Raw genomic sequence first — 18932 nt, 5'->3', positions numbered from 1 at the left:
AATTTTTTTTTTTTTTTTTTTTTTACTATCGCTAGATCCTTTAAAAACGAAGTTTACATTTTGGATGAAAATTTTTTAAATTTATTTTTTTCTTTTATTTTGATTTAGTGTGATCTCTTTTTGAGTTTTATTCCCGTTTGGAGCAGGACCAAGTCAGTGTCCTAGTTTTGTTGATCTCTGATATTTATTTCTGTTTGGAGCAAGACTCTGTTATTGTGTTTTGGGCTTTATTGATCTCTCATGCTGGTTCCTTGTGATGAAGGATAGTATGCAGTATACATGTATTGCTGACCAGAAATCATTGATAAAATACCGTCAATCATTGATAAAATACAGAGATCAGAGATTTTTGGAAGAGACTTAGTTTTTCAATTATGATTTGGTAGAAGAGAAATGTTTGCATGACTGGAATACTGTGATCATTGCTAGCTCAGTAAGATGTGGTCTCACACAGTGTCTGTGGTGTGTTACATATTGATCAGCTATTTTTTGACAGGCATCTGGACAGGGCCGGGTGGGGGTCCTGCCCACAGGGTTAGAGGCTTGTGACCAGCACAGAGCTCACGGGCCATGCCCAAATCAGCACGCTTGCCTACTGTTGAGCATACACGTCACTGAACAGTAGTAGGCAAGTGCGTTGATTCTGACATGGCCCATGGTTTTGCACAGCCTTACCCACAAGCTTGCAGGTTGTGGCTAACAACCCCCCCCCCCCCCATGTAAAATAAGACTTCCTTTCCCCCTGTGAATCTAGAGACAGAGCGCACAAATTAACTGAGTAGAATTCTAACCCCCCCCCCCCCCCCCCCCCCCCCCCCCCCCCCCCCCCCCCCCCCCCCCCCCCCTCACTCTGAAAAGCAACCAAATGGTATGGTTGTTTTATTTGTTTGTTTGTTTTTTTTAACAGCACTCTTGAAGAAAAGAAGGGATTTTGTTTTATAGGATTTAATCTCTTATGTAATACTCATTTCCTAAGCTTTGGGTTAAGAGCAGTGAAATAGAAAAATATTTTAGACATAGTATTTATTATATTAATGCAATTGATATTAATAAGAATGTAGCCACAGGTGCGTTGTGTGACAGGTATAGCTAGAGGCAGCTACAGCGTGCTACCCTCACACGTTGTCTGTGAGTAAATAAATAAATACTGCAAATGTGGTATTTTTGTTTGATAAATGCAAAACAACTGTAAAAAAAAATAAAAAAACAATGGGCCCACCGGGATGGGGGTGGGGGTAAATCCTTTAAATACAAATTCTACCTCCTGTTCCCCTCGGTACGCCTAGACTGCTAACACAGAGGACGGCTAACATCTCTGGATAATTTTTTTTTCCTTCCGCATCTCTTGTGATAGAACTTCTTACCTTTCTACAGATGTTTCATTTTATGCGCTGTCACACAATGGATAATGGATTGCATTTAGCTCTCTCGCACCAGTTTTGTACTTATTCTGATGTAATAAAAACAACTGACCTCTCCATAACCTGGCTTGTGATTCAATTGTAGTGCTCTGCGGGGCCCAGATCATTCAGACTTTCTGTCATTATTTCAGTCTTTCAGTCGACATTTTATTACGGTGCTGTACACAATCCAGCAGTTACACGCAGTGCTTCTCGCTTCACCGAGCACATTTTCCATATGGAATGAAAAAATGAAAAAGAAGCCTCTGTGTTGGAACACTGATGACCCTGCACCCCCACCCTGTTACCAGGAATTGAGTGAAAATTCTGTGAAAATAATTACAGTCGCCTTGTACAGTTAGTACTCACATTTATGTGTAGTGGAATATGATTCGAAAACTTTGAACTGCACAATAACCAAAACAAATTAAATAAAGGTAAGCACACAAATGAATGAACCATTTTACCAGGACGCTACACCAATTATTCTTCGTATCAAAAAAAAAAAGAAGCAAAAGTACCTTGGCCCAATGATCTCTTAAGACAGGCTAAATATCACATAGGAAACAGGGATTTTTCTTCCTTTCTTAAACAGGATTTATTTCACATCCTCCCCCAGAGGAAAAGCGGAGGTTGCCCCAACTTGTTATGGTGTTGTCTCAGCAACGCGAAAGCAGCCCTCTGAATGTTTTGTTTCCACATGCGTTATGCTCACTGGTAAACGCATCATTTTCTCATGGGAACCCGTCTACTGGGAGGCACACAAATAAATATATTGTGAGGTTTCAGCAAGGAATTAAGACTTTGTTGGTGTTCAGTACTGTTAGTCTGTCACTTGAGGTCTGCTCACAGTGTGTACTCAGAGTACAGTACTCTAAACCAAGTTTCTGTCTCTGCCACAGGGAGGTGCTGGTCTGTTTTTTTTTTTATAGTCCTGTGATAGAATTGGCACTGGTATGTATGCTTGATCAGCCAGATCCACTTACATTTAGTGTGTCATGCAATTATTTTGCATCCTGATCATACAAGGATCAGTTTCTCTGATGGTAATGCTTCTGAGCCAGTCGTTTGATCATGGCAAGAATACACCTGTCAATCAGCACTGATGGCCTTTAGCTACTTAACTGGCAACTTAACCACGGCTAATTGCTGCCTTTTCATAAAACTGAGTGAATGTCAGTTTCAAACATAGTCTATCCCTTTTTAATTTTGTTACAACAGTTTTACTGCTTTGGTAGAGTCGCTGGTTGGAATTCACGTGTTCATTAGATTGAGCAACTGTGATTGTCTGGAGACGTCGACGGTTTTGTAATTCAAGTGATCGGCTCTGTTGGGTTTCAAACCGAAAACTTCGTGATCAAAAGGCGTGATTTGTTCAACGCAGGTGAGTAACTATTACGTGCAAATGCGCACAGCTTGACAACGGACTGAAAGGTAGCGTGGGCGTCACAAGCGGAAGTGTTGCTAAGGAAGTTTTTCAGTAAACGCGGGGAACTTCCTGTTCGGAAGATTTGAAATGGAGAGACAAGATTTGGAAAGAATAATTACTGATTTTCAGGTCGGGCTTGTGTGCGATGGGTAGTATATTTCGTTTTGCTAATGTCAGACATGCTATCAAAATTTAGGAAGTTAGACATATCGGATATTATTTGGGATTTGAGCTTGTAAGCTACATAAAACGTTAGCTAGCAGATACCGCAATATTTTTTAAAGTTGACAGTTCCTGTTCATTGAGTTCATTACCAGTTTAAAGAACTATCCTAGCTTTGCCGTCTCGGCAGAACGAATGTAACTTGGCTAACTCGTCTAGCATTAACACAGTCTATATTTCTCAGTTACATATTGGTGGTGTATCGTTGGTTCGGTAACTTGCACGTACTCTAGTTTGACAGTCTATGTTTTCTGTTGTTTTCATTTGAATGTATGTGACTAGTATGTACTTAACTGAATAGGATTTGCGAATAAATTAACTGGACTGTGTTTTCGTTATCTGTCGCCTTAGGCAAAAGCTCGTGGATTTTTGGTAAGGAAAGAGCTGAGCGGAGTGCGCCAGGATTATGAAGACATCGTGAGTGAGATCGAGGGAGACCTCAGCCACCTAGAATGGAGGGGAGGCATAATTGCAATACCTCTTTTCACGAAAAACGCAAGTACCCCTTTCATTTGCAAGGTTTTATATCGTGTGTATTACAATTGCAAAACGAATTGAATGTGTGTAGTCCTCCGTCATGCAGTAGAGAAATAAAAGATAAGAGGATACAGTCAACGTAAACCATAAACCACACCATTCTGATTTATTGGCTGTTACACTGATTTTAGCCCTGTCAAGTAATGGGTATGAAATGATACTTATAACAGTAATGGAAATCCACGTTAGTCCCTCCCCCTTGTCAGGTGTATTGTGACAGTCTCATGTCTTTGCAGGCCTTCGTGTGGCAGAGCAATAAATGTCCTTCAAGTGAGAATCCAGAAGAGCCGAGCCGTGTTTCTGAGCTAACGCAGCTCCTGGGGAAACCCAGAGAAGGAACATCGCAAGAGGTGCAGCTGGTGATCTCTGACAGCCAGGGGGCAATGAGAGAACTCCACCAACAGGAACAGTATGACCGTGTCCCCGCTGTGAGGGACAGTGGGTCCTCCGGGCCAGCAGAGGGCGACGGTGATCTCAGTCTGGGCACCGAGACGCGCAGTAGAGTTGAGCTCCAGGAAGGAGGGGACCCAGGGAGTGTGGTCAAGGAAACATTAGTGTGGGACAGCACGGCCGTGGATGCGGGCTACAGCCTCCTACGGAAAGGTACTCTCCTGACTGCTGTCATTGTGGTTTTAAGATCCATTTCAATTCCGTTCAGCTGTGTTTGTATGGTGCTTTTTACAGAGACACTGTCACAAAGATGCTTTACAGTGCAAACAAAAGAAAACTGAGCAAAAATCTACGCCTCCAGTCCCCATCTGTTACAAGTGGTGTGGACTGAAGATATGCAGTCTCTCTGGACTGTGAAGTAGGAAGACCGTTATTCACTCTTTTTTTTTTTTTTTTTTTTGACGAGTGACGGGTTGTTTCTACGCGAAAAATATTGATTTTGGGTTTAGAATTTAATGTAGAGGCTTTATAACTGGTGAGGGTGGGTCACTTCTGACCCTGTGGACACAGGGTGCATACATAATATGAAGACTACACAAGGGTTAAAGAGGAGGGGCCCAATGCGCAGGGCCTGCAGAAAACTGGCTCTGCATCCAACCACGTAATCGTCCCTGTATATCCAATTGGCTACTTAATCCTATGCATTGCCTACCAGCACTCATTCCCACGATCGTCACTGAAAAAGGAAATTGACTTCTCGGTTGACCATGCATTTTAAATGTGGGTAGACCAGGATGGATGAGCTGTAAGGTGATGGGTGCTGTGCCTGTGGATATGGGCTGAAAAATAGCCCTCGTTTGAGAGGCTTAAACAGCCCTTATTGTTGTGGCGGGAGGGATGGAAATGAATCTTTCCTTCTTCAAATGAAGAGCACAAAAGCTAGCGAGGAGACCTTCAGCCCTGGAGTCAACGGCAGTCCTTTTTTAGGAATCCCCCCTCCCTTTCCCACACAAATACGCACGCGCGCACACACACACACACACACGTTATAGGTCACACCCTTCTTTCAATAAATCAATCTTTAATTCTGTCTAGGCTGTGCCAAGGATTGATGAATGGATTGCCGCCATGCTTCACAATTAAAAATTATAATTGAGACAACTGGAAAAACTATGAAATGATTTTTAAACCAATGAATAGGTGATGGAGATTAGCTCCTGGTGGACGTTGTGCAGGGAAGAACGGGTCAGTAGCAGAAAAGATGTTTTTAAGATGGCGGGAGGGTGCCTGCTGTCCTGTGCGTGTCGCTGTGAAGACTGCGAGTTTAAGAGCACTTCCTCTTCCCTCAGGATCTCCCCGCCGCTCGCAGGTGAAGGACATCCCCAGGAAGCAGGAGGATCTCTGTCTGCACAGGAACAACCTGTCTATGGAGCTGCTGTGGCTGCAGCAGGCCATCAACAGCAGGAAGAAGGTGGAGCAGTGTGTGTGTGTGCGTGCGTGCGAGTGTGTGTGTGAGTGCATGCACCTGTGTGTGAGTGTGCGTGTATGCACCTGTGTGAGTGTGTGTCTTGTTTTGCAAGTTCCAATTTCCCATTCCTTTCTTGATATGCGTCACCACGATCGAACAGCGTTTTTTATTTTTTAAACGACTTGTGAACTTGTGAGCGAGCGAAACCGCGCATTTTTGCAATCGCTATATGACCAGTCAATATGTGTTCAATATGGGGTCATTCTGATCCGGTTTGCCTGGTGACGAATCCTGAAAGACCATCATAAATAATCTTCTAGAAATGTAATTAGACTTGTAACCGCTTAACTGTTGATTATTGAGTAGTGATCACTGAATAATTCTCTCTCTCTCTCTCTCTCTCTCTCTCCTTCTTTCTGTTTTTCCTTCCTCTCTTTGTAGTATCTGCTGTTGAAACAGAGACTGGGACTTCCAGAGCGGTAGAACTGTGATCTGCGGACTGATAGAGCCTCCTGCTGCTGAGGGGGTTCCTGCTTGAGTGGTGGAGCCAATTTGGACGTGCTGGGGGCTGGGGCAGTTTTGGGGGGGGGGGGGTCTCTGTATATATTGGTATTCCGAATGTATATATGTATATGTCTGTATCTGATGAATCTCTCAGGTTTCACACCTTAATTGTGAGGCCTGCTAACAGAACAGCACTCATGGAAACGGGAAAAAAAAATAGTGAAAAGTTGGTATTTTTGTATGGAGAAATGTAAAAACTAAACTATATTTTGTCCAATAAAATTTTAGTTTTGTAGACATGAAATGGAATTAAACTGGAATTTTAAAAAATTGAAGCGCTTGTCTTTGGTCATTTGAATGATGCTTCCTTAGGGTGTATATTTAAGTGAATTTTCCCAGTCGGAAAAGCTACAGAATTTTGAAGCAGAACAGAAGACACACTTCCATCAAGCGCTTTACCCAGGGCAGGGCCCAACAGCCAATGTATCACAAACTCTCTTCTGTTTGATTGACCAGACCACATTTAGTAATGAAACATAGTAAATATTTTGCCACTGAAATCTGCTCTCTCGTGCTTCCTGTGTAGACAGGAAGCTGACTTCACTTGTGTGCTTATGCGTCCTCAGGTATAATGTCCAGTGACTAATCCTTAATGTAATTCAGCATCTCTGTACCAGGTGTGTAAGGGCTTTGACATCAGTGCTCTGCTTTAAAAAAAAAAAAAAAAGAAATGAGTCAGAATGTGGAGAGCTGAGGGGAAGCGGTGATGAGCTCAGATAACTGAATTTCGGAGATGAATAAATTGATTTTGAGTGCAGAGTGGCTGGGGTGGGGGGACGGATGAATCCACTCCTGATTGTATCGCATTGTGTTCTGCATCTGCTGCGTGTTCATTCGACACTTTCATTGTGTGTCTGTGTGATTACAGCCTCAGGTTGTGTGCTTCAGTCCTGTGTGTGTCTCTGTGTGTATAGCCTTGGGTTGTGTCCTTCAGGCCTGTGTGTGTCTCTGTGTGTACAGCCTCAGGTTGTGTTCTTCAGGCCTGTGTGTGTCTGTGTGAGTACAGCCTCAGGTTGTGTGTTTCAGTCCTGTGGGTGTCTCTGTGTGTAGAGCCTTGAGTTCTCTCCTTCAGTCACTGCGTACCTCCAGAGAGAAGGAGAGCGTGTGTGTCTGCCAGCCCCACTCATTTACCAGCATCTCACTCTCTCTGTGGAGGCTGCTCTGGGGGTGGACCGTGCTCCATACACCGAGCTAGGTCCCGGAGGGGGGGTGGCTGAGGATAATTCACACACTACCCTTCCGAGCACGAGGGTTAATGGCGGTTGACAGGAATTGTGTTTTAGAGGGTCAGACTGTGTTTTCAGCCACAACTTGTTTCCCGGTCAATTCACCTCGGATTGATGGAGGGCTTTTTTTTGAAGTTTGGTTTTCCTTTGCTGTTGTTGGCTCTCCCGTGTTCGGTAGCACATTGACTGGGCAGTGAGGGGGTGGGGGGGGGGGGTCATTTGATTTAAGCTGATCTGCTGCCACATAGTGAAGAAGGGGTAGAGGAGTCCGTCTTATCTTATTGACTCAGTTTATAACAGTCTCTTACACTCTCTGTCACCCCTCTCCCCCCTCTCTATCGCGCCTTCACCCCCCCTTCTCTCTCTCTCTCTCTCACTCTATCTCTCTCTTGCTCCTTCACCCCCCTCTCTCTCTCACTCCTTCACCTCCCTCTCTCTCTCTCTCTCTCTCTCTCTCTCTTTGTTGTTGCTGTTGGTGGCCTGCCCCACACAGCCAGTCACTGCAGGCCCTGGCTGCCATGGCAACCAGGAAATACTCATACCCGGTGCAGTCACTGAGTGTGGCGTGTGTGAGACAGAGAGAGCGAGAGAGACAGAGAGAGAGAGAGAGAGAGGGGGCTGGGGAGCACACTCAACAGCTGGAACCCTGGGCTCGGACTGGTCTCCCACCACCCCGATTCAGCAGCAAAAAAAAAAAAAAAGACACACCTAGCCGTCCAAGTGTAAAAGTTGTGTTTTATTATTTTTTAAATTTTGTTTTTAAAGGTGAAGTAAGGAGTGTATGTTTGTGTGACAGCACGGTGACAGGTGGAAGGAGTGAGGAGGGGTGGGGTGGCGGTGGTGGTAGGGGGGGTGTCTCTTGGCCGAAATGGGCACTCAGGGGCCGGCGGTGCTGCCCCCGGTGAAGAGCGTGATGGTCTACCGGAACGGCGACCCCTTCTTCCCCGGGCGGCGCTTCGTGGTCAACCACAGGCAGGTGGCCAACCTGGAGTGCTTCCTGAGTGACGTCACGCAGAGCATCCGGGCGCCGGTGGCCATGCGGACCCTGTACACGCCCGGCGCGGGCCACCGCGTCCGCGAGCTGGAGGAGCTGCGCAGCGGGGCGCAGTACGTCGCTGCCGGGTTCGAGCGCTTCAAGAAGCTGGAGTGAGTACTGCCGAGAGGCCGGGGTGCCTGGCCTCCCCCCCTCCGCTCCCCCCCACCCCCACTTACACTTACACACTTAGATTCTGTACCTGTCCGCTCTGTGAAACACACCAGTTACCTGCCTGCCAGCCTGGGGCCCGCGGCATCAGGGGAGAGGAAACGGAACTTGTGCGCTACTCGTTTAGGACTAATGAAAAATTTACAGTATCGGGGCAAGCAGATTTAGCCCAAAGGGACAAACTCTGGTGTCGGTTTAATAATTTAAAATGGCGGGGAAGAGCTAGAGATCAGTAAAATAAAAGTAAAAGTGATTTTTTTTTTGTTTTAGACGTAGGCACTGTGTTGTATTTCAGAATTAGTCAATGAGTTACTGTGAGGCAAATGAGTTACATTGAGTCCTGTTGTACCTGTTCAATGCGCATATTCTGGAATTCAGGATAAACTCCTGCACATGTCTGGCTTGTTTTCAGATACGCATTTTCTGCCTCAGTTTTCAGTCATGTTGGTTACATGTTGTACATTCTCACAATACGATATAAACACCTTAAAAAACAAAAGTCACAGTCCTAGAGAAAGGGAGGCTTTTACATAGACATGGTCCTCTCCCTGAGTCAGTACCATCATACTTTGTCAACTCCTCAGATTCTACTTGGGCGGTTCTGTGTAGCTGGTTTGTAAAAACAGGAGATTGTTACAGCATTCAGTGTTTCTCATTAATGCTCTTTCTCCCCCCCCCCCTGTTTGCAGTTACACAAACACAGGTCCGAAACCCGTCGCACGCCGCAGTGACAGAGCTCAGGTGGGTGTGCTCGTCTGGTCAGGAATGCTGTACAGTTTCTTACTTATTAATCCAGTTCTGGTCACTGATTATGTGGGCGAATGAGACCGTGGAATTGGAATGCTGTTTATGGGGCCAAAGCTAACTGCTAAAAAATCAGGTGTGTCCGTTTATGCGTTTCTCCTAGCTCCTGTACTAGTAGTTGAACAGAAAAACAAGTGACCCTTCACAAGGCGCAGTATAATGGTTAAGGATTTGGCCTGGTAATCTGCTGGTTGCAGGTTCTATACACCAGAGCTAGGTACAAGATTCTAACCATCACTTCAGTGTGTATATATCCAGCTGTATAAAACAATACTGTGTTAAAAATAAGCCATTCAAGTTGCATCCGCAATGTATTATACATTTATTTTGTGGTAAATAAAAACTGCACGTTTCACAGCAGTGTAATACACTGAAAAATCTTAAAGTCGCAATAATTTGTATATTTGTAAATGTATTGACGAGCATTACAACATATTGACAATATATTAATTTCAATATATTTCTTAATGTGTTTAAATTTAGTGAGGACTTTTAAAACAGCGCAATCTGTCTGTGTAGGGTAGGCCAAGCATAATGAACTTGGACAGCTTTAATATAGACCAAGATATTCTCTCTGAACAGCCATAAGAACAGTTTGAGAAGCATCTGAAGTGCAGCATGTTGTAGACAGAGTTGACAGAAGCCCTGAATAGCTGCACATTTATGGTCAGGTTCACAGCTGCTTAAGAAAAGGCTCCTTCCGCAAACGGTTCGGCCTCTCTGTGTACAGTAGCCGGGCCGAAATAACTCACTTTAATGGCGTTTGGATGTGCTGGTGCGGCAGTTCGGGGAGAGGGCAGAGCCGTAAATTTTGTCGGCACTCGGAAGGGAGGGAGGAAGGGAGAGGGGGGAAAGTGAGTACGAGATTAATCCTTTCTTCTCTGGCGGCGTTGAGTTTAATTTCAGGCCGGTGGTTATTACGGAGATCGGCGGGGTGCTCAGGTGTCCGTTCAGCGTGAGTCACCCTCGCTCGCTCGCTGAAACCCGCGTGACCTGACGATGCCGGCCGCTTCTCTCTGACTTCACCTCCGGCTCTGAGTGTTAATCAGTTGGAAAATGAGAATATATCGAATGACGTTCATGCAGCCACTTACAAAACAAAGCGTGTCAGTTAATGTTCGTCAGATGTTTCTTTTCGGGGGCCAGATTAGTTTTTAATGAGGCTGCATAGGCTACGTTCCCCATGTACCGTGGATAAAACTGTGTATTAAATGCACTGAGCGTGTGTCGCTATAGCACAGTAGATGCCTTCGTAAAATGTGCTATGAGTAATGTGAGGCTAGTTCGGACACGGCAGATCTGTTTTTCCTGGTCTATAACCACCTAACCATACCCCTACCCAGTACGAGATAAAAGGCTAAGCTGAAATCAGATAAGGACTCCTACTCTCAACATGCCTTATGAACATGGGACCTGGACATAGACATAGTCAAATTGTTTTTTCCCCCCCAATGATCAAAGGGTTAAGAATACGTGGGGGCTTGTATTTGGCCTTCGGGCTGCCAGTTGAATAGCCCTGCTCAAAGAGCATTCATAGGCTATAGGTTAAAATGAGACCGTAGCAGTGCCGCCAGAACGTTATAGAATCAGCTACACGGTTAACATAGCCGGCTAACCCGAGAGAAGCATCCGTAATTAAGTGCTAAAATTGTGAATAAAAACCGCAATCAAAATATTCAAGGTGGAACGTCCAGGGTTCAGAAAGTAAAAGTCCCACCATGTGTTTCTTCCACCCATGAACTCCGGTCAGCTGATTTCACCACTTAGTTTCACCTCCTGACCGAAGAATTGTGCTGATTATCAAATCCAGGTTATTGGAGAGAAAAAGAGAAATACTGGGTAAGGACTTTTACTTCCTGAACCTGGAGTTTCTACCCCTGTCCTGGTCAATGACCTGTTCTGTCCTTCTCGAGGATCAGACCCACAATATTTTACTCTTCGGTTTTGAGTCTGAACTGCTACCCTCTTGGACCACCCCTCTGTTCTTCTCACCCTAAAGCCCTGTTACTCAAATCACGGCCCTTGTGGTCCAAGAATTGCTGGTTTTCCACCCTCCCTTTACCTGGAAGTCAGGTGTGAATATAGTCTGGCCCATCAGTAGCACTAATTGCTTCGTTAATTACCAAGGGGGAAAAGAAACCAGGGCTGGATTTCGATTCGAGGTCCAGCTTTGAGTATCCATGCCCTAAAGGAAGAGCTGAGACTTTCTCCGTTTAACCTGAATAGACTGAATTCTACCCCTTGAGTGAAAAGAAATTCATTACACTTGGGGACATCTATGCAAGTATGAATCAGACCTGGGGCTGTCCGGTCGGTCATAGGATCCTTTTTGAACTGACGCTCAGCAGTTTGACTTTTTGCAAGAATCCTTCCTCGGGGATGTTAACTGGGGCCAAAATTTGGCTGTGCCATTTTTCAGCTTGACCGACCCACCCTGACCAGCCCAGGGTGGAGGGCAGTGCCGGTGGGGTTTGAGGCAGTTCCCGGGGGTGACAGTACCTTGAGAGTCATGTAGTCACCTATTCTGACTGGTGGCCCCCCCTCGCTGGATTGTGGGAAATCCTCCTCCACATTGCATTACAGGAAAATCTCCATTCACATTTCATTATGAGAAATCCCCCCTCCATGTTGCATTATGGGAAATCCCCCCTCCATGTTGCATTATGGGAAATCCCCCCCTCCCCTCCACCCCAGTAGACAATAGAGCGCAGCGTGTCGGTGAGGCGCAGGGGAGCTCGGCGACGGCCCCCGTTCCTCGGTTGCCGTGTTTCGCCCTAAAGCAGTGCCCCATGGGACGCGGGTGTGAGCTTGCCCATTCTTCAGCGATAACAAAGGCCTGGTCACCCCCGCTAATTATCGCCTCACTGAGCGTGCCCAGACAGGCCCCGCGCTCCATGCCGACCAGTGTGTAGCGTCAACACTGTTGCATAGTTCAGCTTCATAAACTCACTTTGTTTTCCTTTTTTAATGGAAACAGTCCGAGAGGCAATACTGATCTAGCCTACGGCATTAGTGTGTGTACAACAGAAAAGAGAAGAGACGTACGTTTTCTCTATCCCCTCCCTTAATATGTATGATGCCTTGCAAAGGTATTCAAACTTTTCACATTTTGCTGGATTACATTATGATACAATCATATTTCTCATAAATTTTTATAAAATATATTTGGACGTTCCCATGTTAAAACTGAACACGTTTAAAGGCAAAATTATTTGTGTGCCAGCCATTTATGTTACAGAAAAGTAATGCCGGAATATGAAATATTAATATGTGGATGAAGCACCTTTCTGTAGCTCTTTTTGGAGTAGCCGTTGGTCTCACAGTGCCTGCCCTTATCAGTTTCCTGATTGGTTGGTCATTGTGTTTGAAGAGGCATCTTTTTTTTTCCTGGCTGGCTGGGTGGTGTGATGCAGCTTCTACTTATTAATCATTGAGCAAACAGTGCTTTTTTTTGTCACTACCCCTACATTGGTCTTGGTGTACAGATCTCTCATTGAAAGTGTAATGACCTTTAATATGGTGTCCTGGTATGGAAATCTCACTGTGTGCAATAAATCAGAACTAGCACAAATAATAAACCAAGCCAGTAAAATAATTAAGCAAGCACCACTGCAGCACCTGTATGGTCTTGCCATGAAAAGGAAAGCCCTACATATCGTGGGTGACTGCTCCCACCCACTTCACTAGTCATTCCAAAAACTACCCTCTGGTAGGAGACTAAGGGTCCCAAGGGCAAGGAAGAACATCTACAGAAAATCATTTGTCCCCTCTGAAATCACTATCCTCAATAATGGACCAACCAGAGACTTGGGCATGTGGATGTAGCTAACAGTAACCAGGAGATGTTATTTGAAGGACTTACGGTGTTGTTACCTGAAGGACATTATAGTGACCTTATGGTTGTCCAATGTTTGCTTTTGTTATGTTTTTTAATCCGTGTATACCTTTGTCTGTGCCACTTGCAATGAGCATTGAGCTGAAGGAAAATTTCCATTTTATTTTATATTTAATGGACAATAAAGTTTTCTATTCTATCCTTTGATAACTTGTTCCTTGATTTCCTTCATTTGTTTGTGTTTTTTTCACTCAACTCCCAACCGTCTCCGTGTTTATGTTAATCATTGCTGCTTAACCACTGTCTGTTCCAGGTGAGGGCAGTTCAGAGGCCAAACGTCTCCGCAAAATGGAGGAAGGCCATTCACCTACCCTGCATCATCCAGTGAGTGTAACTGACACACACACGTTTGTGCGGGCACTCACACGCTGGCACGCACATATACACACACACACGCATGTACGCACACGCATACACACACACGCATGTACGCACGCATGCACATGTACACGCACACACACACACATGTACGCACATGTACACACACACCCATGCACGCACACACACATACACGCACACACTCCCATACATTGACAGACACACACTGAGCTCTGTGCTTTATCTCCTCCTTATCCCCGCTGTAGCATGTTACACACGCATGCACACACACATACACACACACACACACACACACACACACACACACTGAGCTTCGTGCCCTGTCTCCTCCCCATCCCCGCTGCAGCGTGTTTCGGAACGGGGACCTCCTGTGTCCGCCCATGAGGTTCATCCTGCCCAGGAGCACCCTGCAGGACCTGGAGCAGATCCTCAGCATGGTGTCGGAGAAGGCCAGCCTGCGTACAGGAGCAGTGCGCAGGTAAGGGGAACCAACGACCTGCTGCACTTCACCAGCCGTCCAGCTGAGGGCGCTGTGCTCAAGTCCCGCCACACTCTAGGATTATTAACAGCATTGCAATTGGACCAAACTGGGAAAAATCCCATAGAAAAACAAAGTTACTACAATTTTTTTAATAATGTATATATATATATATATTAATTGCACTTGTACACACACGCACACACACAACACATACACTTGTGTTTCTGTTGTGGATCTGTGACTGTTTTCACAACCACCTCTCAACTTCCTCTTCCAAATCTTTCCTGGAGCGGATGAGAACGGGCAGTACTGCCCACGATCTATCCAACCCCAGCCTGTGACCCCTGACCTCCCGACCTCTTGAACTCCCGCAGGCTGTGCACTCTGGAGGGCGGGGCCGTGTCCGCGGGAGAGGAGCTGGAGAGTGGCCAGTACTACGTCGCCGTGGGAACGGAGAGGTTCAAGAAGCTTCCGTACGTGGAGCTGCTGGTCCCCAAAGCGGCAGCTGCTCACGGCCACAGGTATCACACAAAGGGTCAATAAAGGCTGCCCAGCACACATTCCCCAATCAACATTCCTGGACCGCTCCTAGGTTTCACGGTCCACCCACCCCACCCCACCCCAGTGAAGTTTCCTAAACCACTTAATGCCAGACACCGTTAGTTTGCTATTCATATGTGAAAATGGTGTCCTAATTGCAGCTGTGTTCACAGTGACTACGGTATTTTACACATTTATAAATGACTCTTATGTTGTGAAATTATCTGACACAATCGTGGGAAAAATGCAAAGGGAGTTCACCTCGGTTTTAATTAAAGGTGAGGAATGCTGGGACATGAGAAACAAAAACCATCATGGGGTGGTGTACTGAAGCTTGAGCAACAGATGAAATGTAAAATCAAAATCCAAAGGCAGTATCTAACAGCAGTTGTTATCCACAATTATATATATATATTTTAATGATAACAGTATATATTTTTATGTTTTAAGAAATATCATGCAAGTGCATTGGCATTTCAACATCATAACTATTTCATAACTAACTGGTATTGGAATAACAAATGTGGGGAGACATTTGTGAAGTTCCATGAATATAACTTATGAAACATATGAAATTTGATTTGAAAGCCTGTTGCTCCTCCTGTTGCTACACCCTGTATGTTGCTGTAGTTCTGTTGTCTGTTTCATAGAAACCACTATGGAGACAGGAGGCTGCCAAAAAGATACGAGGTAGACCAATTACATTTTAAAAAATGTTTTTTACTGGAACTAGTCTGTAATCATGTAAAACATCTGAATTTTCAAGAAAAGTAAAATTTAATTTTGGAAAATTTCAAAATTTGCCTGCTTTGGCCACTTACCATAACTGAACTGTTGTCAAATATCAAGCAAAATTCATAACTTTAATCAAATCCAATGTCCTTAGAACATAGAATTGAGTTACGATCACTGAGCCTTTGACATAGTCGCTGACCACCAGTGAACCTGTGCTGTCACTTCCTGTGCTTCTCCAGAGCAGGAAGCCGGTCAGTGTTCCACAGGATCGATACAGTGACTCCACCCTGCTGGACTCCCCAGAGGTATGGCTACATCCTGTCCATGCACCAGTGGATTCAGGATTTCGGGGGGGGCGGGGGGGAGTTCATCTCTGTGAAGATTAGAATTAACAGGTGAAATGTGCGATTACTTGTCAATGAGGGTTTATTACCAAACTAAATTGGAATAAAATTATACTTATTTAACATGCTGCCAACCCACCAGGAATCCACTCTGGAAAATGAAAATCTTAAATTATTTTATGCACATTCTTTCAATAATTTAGTGTAGAACCACATTACCACATCTTATAGTATATCACATTACATCTTATAGTATGTGGCTTTCTGAAAGGGTGACTCAGGCATACGCAGGGCACAACGTTAACCTGCGCTAATGGTTTCTCAGAGTGTAACCTGGGCGGAGCCGCTCACAGCAGAGGTTAAAGGTCAAAGGTCAAAGGTTAAAGGACAGGTGCTGGGTTCCTGTTCCTCCCTCACGGCTGGCCTCGTCGCAGGGTGACGGCCGCAGGGTGAAGTCGACGGGGGATGAGGCAGGAGGACCGGCCCCCACACGCGGGGCCCCCAAGAAACAGGGCAGGGCCCCAAAAGAGGAGGAGTCCCTCTTCTTCGCCAAACCAGCCAAGGTCCACAAGAACAAGGCCGCACCCCGATATTCACGTCCCCTCAGAGGTGATGGTGAGTTAACCCAGCAGTCAGACACACACACACACGCACAACACACACCTCTTATACAAACCACCCACTGCTTAGTGTTTAAACATGCTGTATTCACTCTTTAGTTCCTAACCGTGCTCTGTTCACTGTTTAGTTTGTAACTGCAGTGTTCAGTATATTTGGTTTGTAACAAAGCGGTGTTCGGTGTGTTTAGTTGGTGATGGTGCAGTGTTCAGTGTGCTTAGTTTGTAACAGTGCGGTGTTCAGTGTGTTTAGTTTGTAACAGTGCAGTGTTCAGTGTGCTTAGTTTGTAACAGTTCTGTGTGTTTGGTACATAACCACACTCTGTTCACTGTAACGCAGCACACCCCAGTGTATTTAAAGGGGACGTGAGGAAGAGGAGGAAGGAGGTTCAGGGCGCCGAAGAGGTGGCTGAGGATGAAGACACTGCTGTGGAGTTTCCTGTCGACCAGGTACTCGCCTGACTCTGTTCTCTCACCTGCACCTTCGCTCCTTTCTCTATTCCTCCTCTTCTCTCTTCATTTTTTGGCCATTTGCCTCACTTGTTCCTGCATCTCTTCCTCTTTCAAACACTGTGTGTGTGTGTGTGTGTGCGCGTTTCTCAGAAAGTACATTCTGTGCAGACCCAGGCGGAGACACATGTAGCGTCCATTCTGCAAGAGTTCTAAGGATGCTACGTACCAGCACAAGCTAACCAGCGTTTTACTGTGTTTGTCAGAGAGCGGCAGAGACTGTGGAGGACGAGGAACTTGATGACAAACGTCACGTGGAAACGCCAAGAGAAGACAGCCCTGACCTGCGGCGTGAGAGAGTACGACCCCACGGGCAAGATAGCTCTGTAGCAGATGTGAAATTATACAAGGGACTGACGGCTAGCAACATGCTAATCTGACATGAAATCCATAAGGGAAAGTTCCTTTGTTGTCGAGAAGCAGTTTTACTGTTTAAAACCTTCTATTCTTTAGTTCCGTGCATTGAAGGGAAAAACTATTTAACATTTGTAACATTTGCCACAATTTCAAATTTCAATCTATCTTAACCTTATTGCCTGAGAAGAGGTCTGTGAATTATTTGTGAGACGTGCCGGTATTCCTGAAAGTGTTCCTGTTGTAATTCACGGAGCTGAGATGTAGAAAGTGCTAGGCGACAGTCTGGTTGTAGCCTACGTGAGTCACCAGAACCGGCTAAATGAAAACTCGCTGAATGACTGGTTGGTTTGGTTGCAGGAGAAAACGTCTGCAGAACCCAGGTTTGAAGTTGGGTACGAAACAAATAGAAGCACACCACCCGGCCGCAGAGAGATCAACGGGCGAGCCAGTTCAGCTTTTAACGAGGAAAAACAGGAGGTAAGGAGACACGGGCTAGGCAGCAGAGAAACAGGCCATGACAGCCCACACAATGTCCTCATCTTGCCGACACGATCAAGGGTACTCTCAAATTGCGTAGCCTATATCAGAAGTTCAACGGTGCTCGAATTGTTTAATCAGACTTTCTCTCTTTCATCTCGAGAAGCCAGCTGCCCCGCACTTCAGAGATTCAGCGAGACGCAGCTCCGGGGATTTCGAGGAGGCGGACAGCGCGCGTGAAGAGTCCTCACAGGCAGAACAGGTGAAAAATGATCTAGGCTATTTAGAAGTGTTAGCCAAACTCTTGGCTAACACAAACAAACAAAAAAAAAAACGACAGAACAGTTTCTCTTTTCGCGATTCTGCTAAATACCATCGCGTTTTTCTTTCTTCCGCCGTTTTTTTTTATGACAGACTAAACCTCCCAAATCGGCGGCCGGGTCCCTGACGTACCGCAGCCACCAGGACTTGCCAGAGGCGGGAAAACTACGTCCGGATAGCCGCTTGTCCACGAATGAACTGGCGGCTTAAATGGAAGCTGGAGCGCAGACCCATAAAACACTCTGTTCGGGGCTTTAAAGAGCATCGTTTCACGTCAACTGCGAATAAAAAAATGCAGTTATCTCGCACGAAAGAGCAAACCCAATCAGTCACCCGAACAGCCAACCGCCTGTATGCTGCTTTTCACCCCAAGCTTATCAGCAGTGCATTAAGTAAAACGAGCCGTTATCTCAGAAACAAATATTCACGTTTCAAAGAACATAGTCCTATCACTTTAATTTCTGGGATTTTAATCAGTATAATCCATTCTCAAGCAGCTTAAACTAATTTTCTGCAGGGTGCTGAGGCGAAGGATAGCTTTTCAAAGAAATTTCATTTTGTATTGAATAACTAACGGACCATTTGCAGAAACCTGTTACGTTCCAAAAGTTGAAAGTGTGGACGTTAACCATTTGTGGAAAGGTTATTTCAAATGAGTTTAAACGCAAATGGTAATGAGCCAACAGTGCATTGTGTGAAAATTCGTTTCGCCTTAAAATTATGGAACTTGAGCACGTTTTCATGCATCTGAATTAATCAAGAGAAAACCAGCATGCAGAAGGGAACACCAATATCTTTCAGGACTATGTCTGAAGCTAAGATGTAGCCTAAATCTGTGTGGTGTGTTTAAAAAAAAAATCTTTACATGGCATAGTCCGTAAAATGCTGAGATTTCAAACAGGAACTCATGTTGTCATTGTTGCCACATTAAATTGTATTTCAAGAAATGGCTGAAACTAATGATGGCTTTTTGTATATACAACATTATACACTTGCCCAAAAAGGTATCTCTAAATGAATTAAACAAAACATGTAGTGTTCTCCAGTACGGTCACATCTTATAAAGCAACAA

At 45.2% G+C, this 18932-nt stretch overlaps 2 protein-coding genes across 3 annotated transcripts; both read left to right on the top strand.

The window, feature by feature from the left end:
- The first annotated feature begins 2838 nt into the window (after positions 1-2838).
- Positions 2839-6285, top strand: iqcc (IQ motif containing C). Of its 2 annotated transcripts, none has more exons than XM_035410290.1 (5): positions 2839-2958; positions 3403-3546; positions 3825-4191; positions 5328-5449; positions 5888-6285. In XM_035410290.1, exons 1-5 carry the CDS (start codon positions 2917-2919, stop codon positions 5927-5929), a joined length of 717 nt encoding a protein of 238 aa, XP_035266181.1. In that variant the 5' UTR covers positions 2839-2916; the 3' UTR covers positions 5930-6285. The 2 variants fall into 2 exon arrangements, with proteins under 2 accessions (XP_035266181.1, XP_035266190.1); XM_035410299.1 differs by having other exon boundaries at positions 2948-3001.
- Positions 6286-7781: 1496 nt separating this feature from the next.
- Positions 7782-18807, top strand: dcdc2b (doublecortin domain containing 2B). The gene is made up of 13 exons (XM_035434560.1): positions 7782-8382; positions 9130-9181; positions 13393-13463; positions 13825-13956; positions 14334-14480; positions 15150-15189; positions 15474-15539; positions 16013-16193; positions 16536-16645; positions 16912-17004; positions 17420-17539; positions 17706-17801; positions 17954-18807. Exons 1-13 carry the CDS (start codon positions 8105-8107, stop codon positions 18068-18070), a joined length of 1503 nt encoding a protein of 500 aa, XP_035290451.1. The 5' UTR covers positions 7782-8104; the 3' UTR covers positions 18071-18807.
- The last annotated feature ends 125 nt before the right edge of the window (positions 18808-18932 follow it).

The sequence above is a fragment of the Anguilla anguilla genome, chromosome 1 (assembly GCF_013347855.1).
Source record: "Anguilla anguilla isolate fAngAng1 chromosome 1, fAngAng1.pri, whole genome shotgun sequence".
NCBI classification, from domain to species: domain Eukaryota; kingdom Metazoa; phylum Chordata; class Actinopteri; order Anguilliformes; family Anguillidae; genus Anguilla; species Anguilla anguilla.
Note: the sequence above shows the minus strand (reverse complement) of the source record. Positions and strands in the feature narration are given on the sequence as shown.

Bases quoted from the DNA above. Each gene is read 5' to 3' on its own strand.
- iqcc (XM_035410290.1), top strand. From the start codon at position 2,917: ATGGAGAGACAAGATTTGGAAAGAATAATTACTGATTTTCAG. The intron at 3,547-3,824 runs GCAAGTACCCCT...ATGTCTTTGCAG, and splicing joins TACCTCTTTTCACGAAAAAC to GCCTTCGTGTGGCAGAGCAA. The intron at 4,192-5,327 runs GTACTCTCCTGA...CTCTTCCCTCAG, and splicing joins CTACAGCCTCCTACGGAAAG to GATCTCCCCGCCGCTCGCAG.
- dcdc2b (XM_035434560.1), top strand. From the start codon at position 8,105: ATGGGCACTCAGGGGCCGGCGGTGCTGCCCCCGGTGAAGAGCGTGATG. The intron at 9,182-13,392 runs GTGGGTGTGCTC...TGTCTGTTCCAG, and splicing joins GCCGCAGTGACAGAGCTCAG to GTGAGGGCAGTTCAGAGGCC. The intron at 13,957-14,333 runs GTAAGGGGAACC...GAACTCCCGCAG, and splicing joins CGTACAGGAGCAGTGCGCAG to GCTGTGCACTCTGGAGGGCG.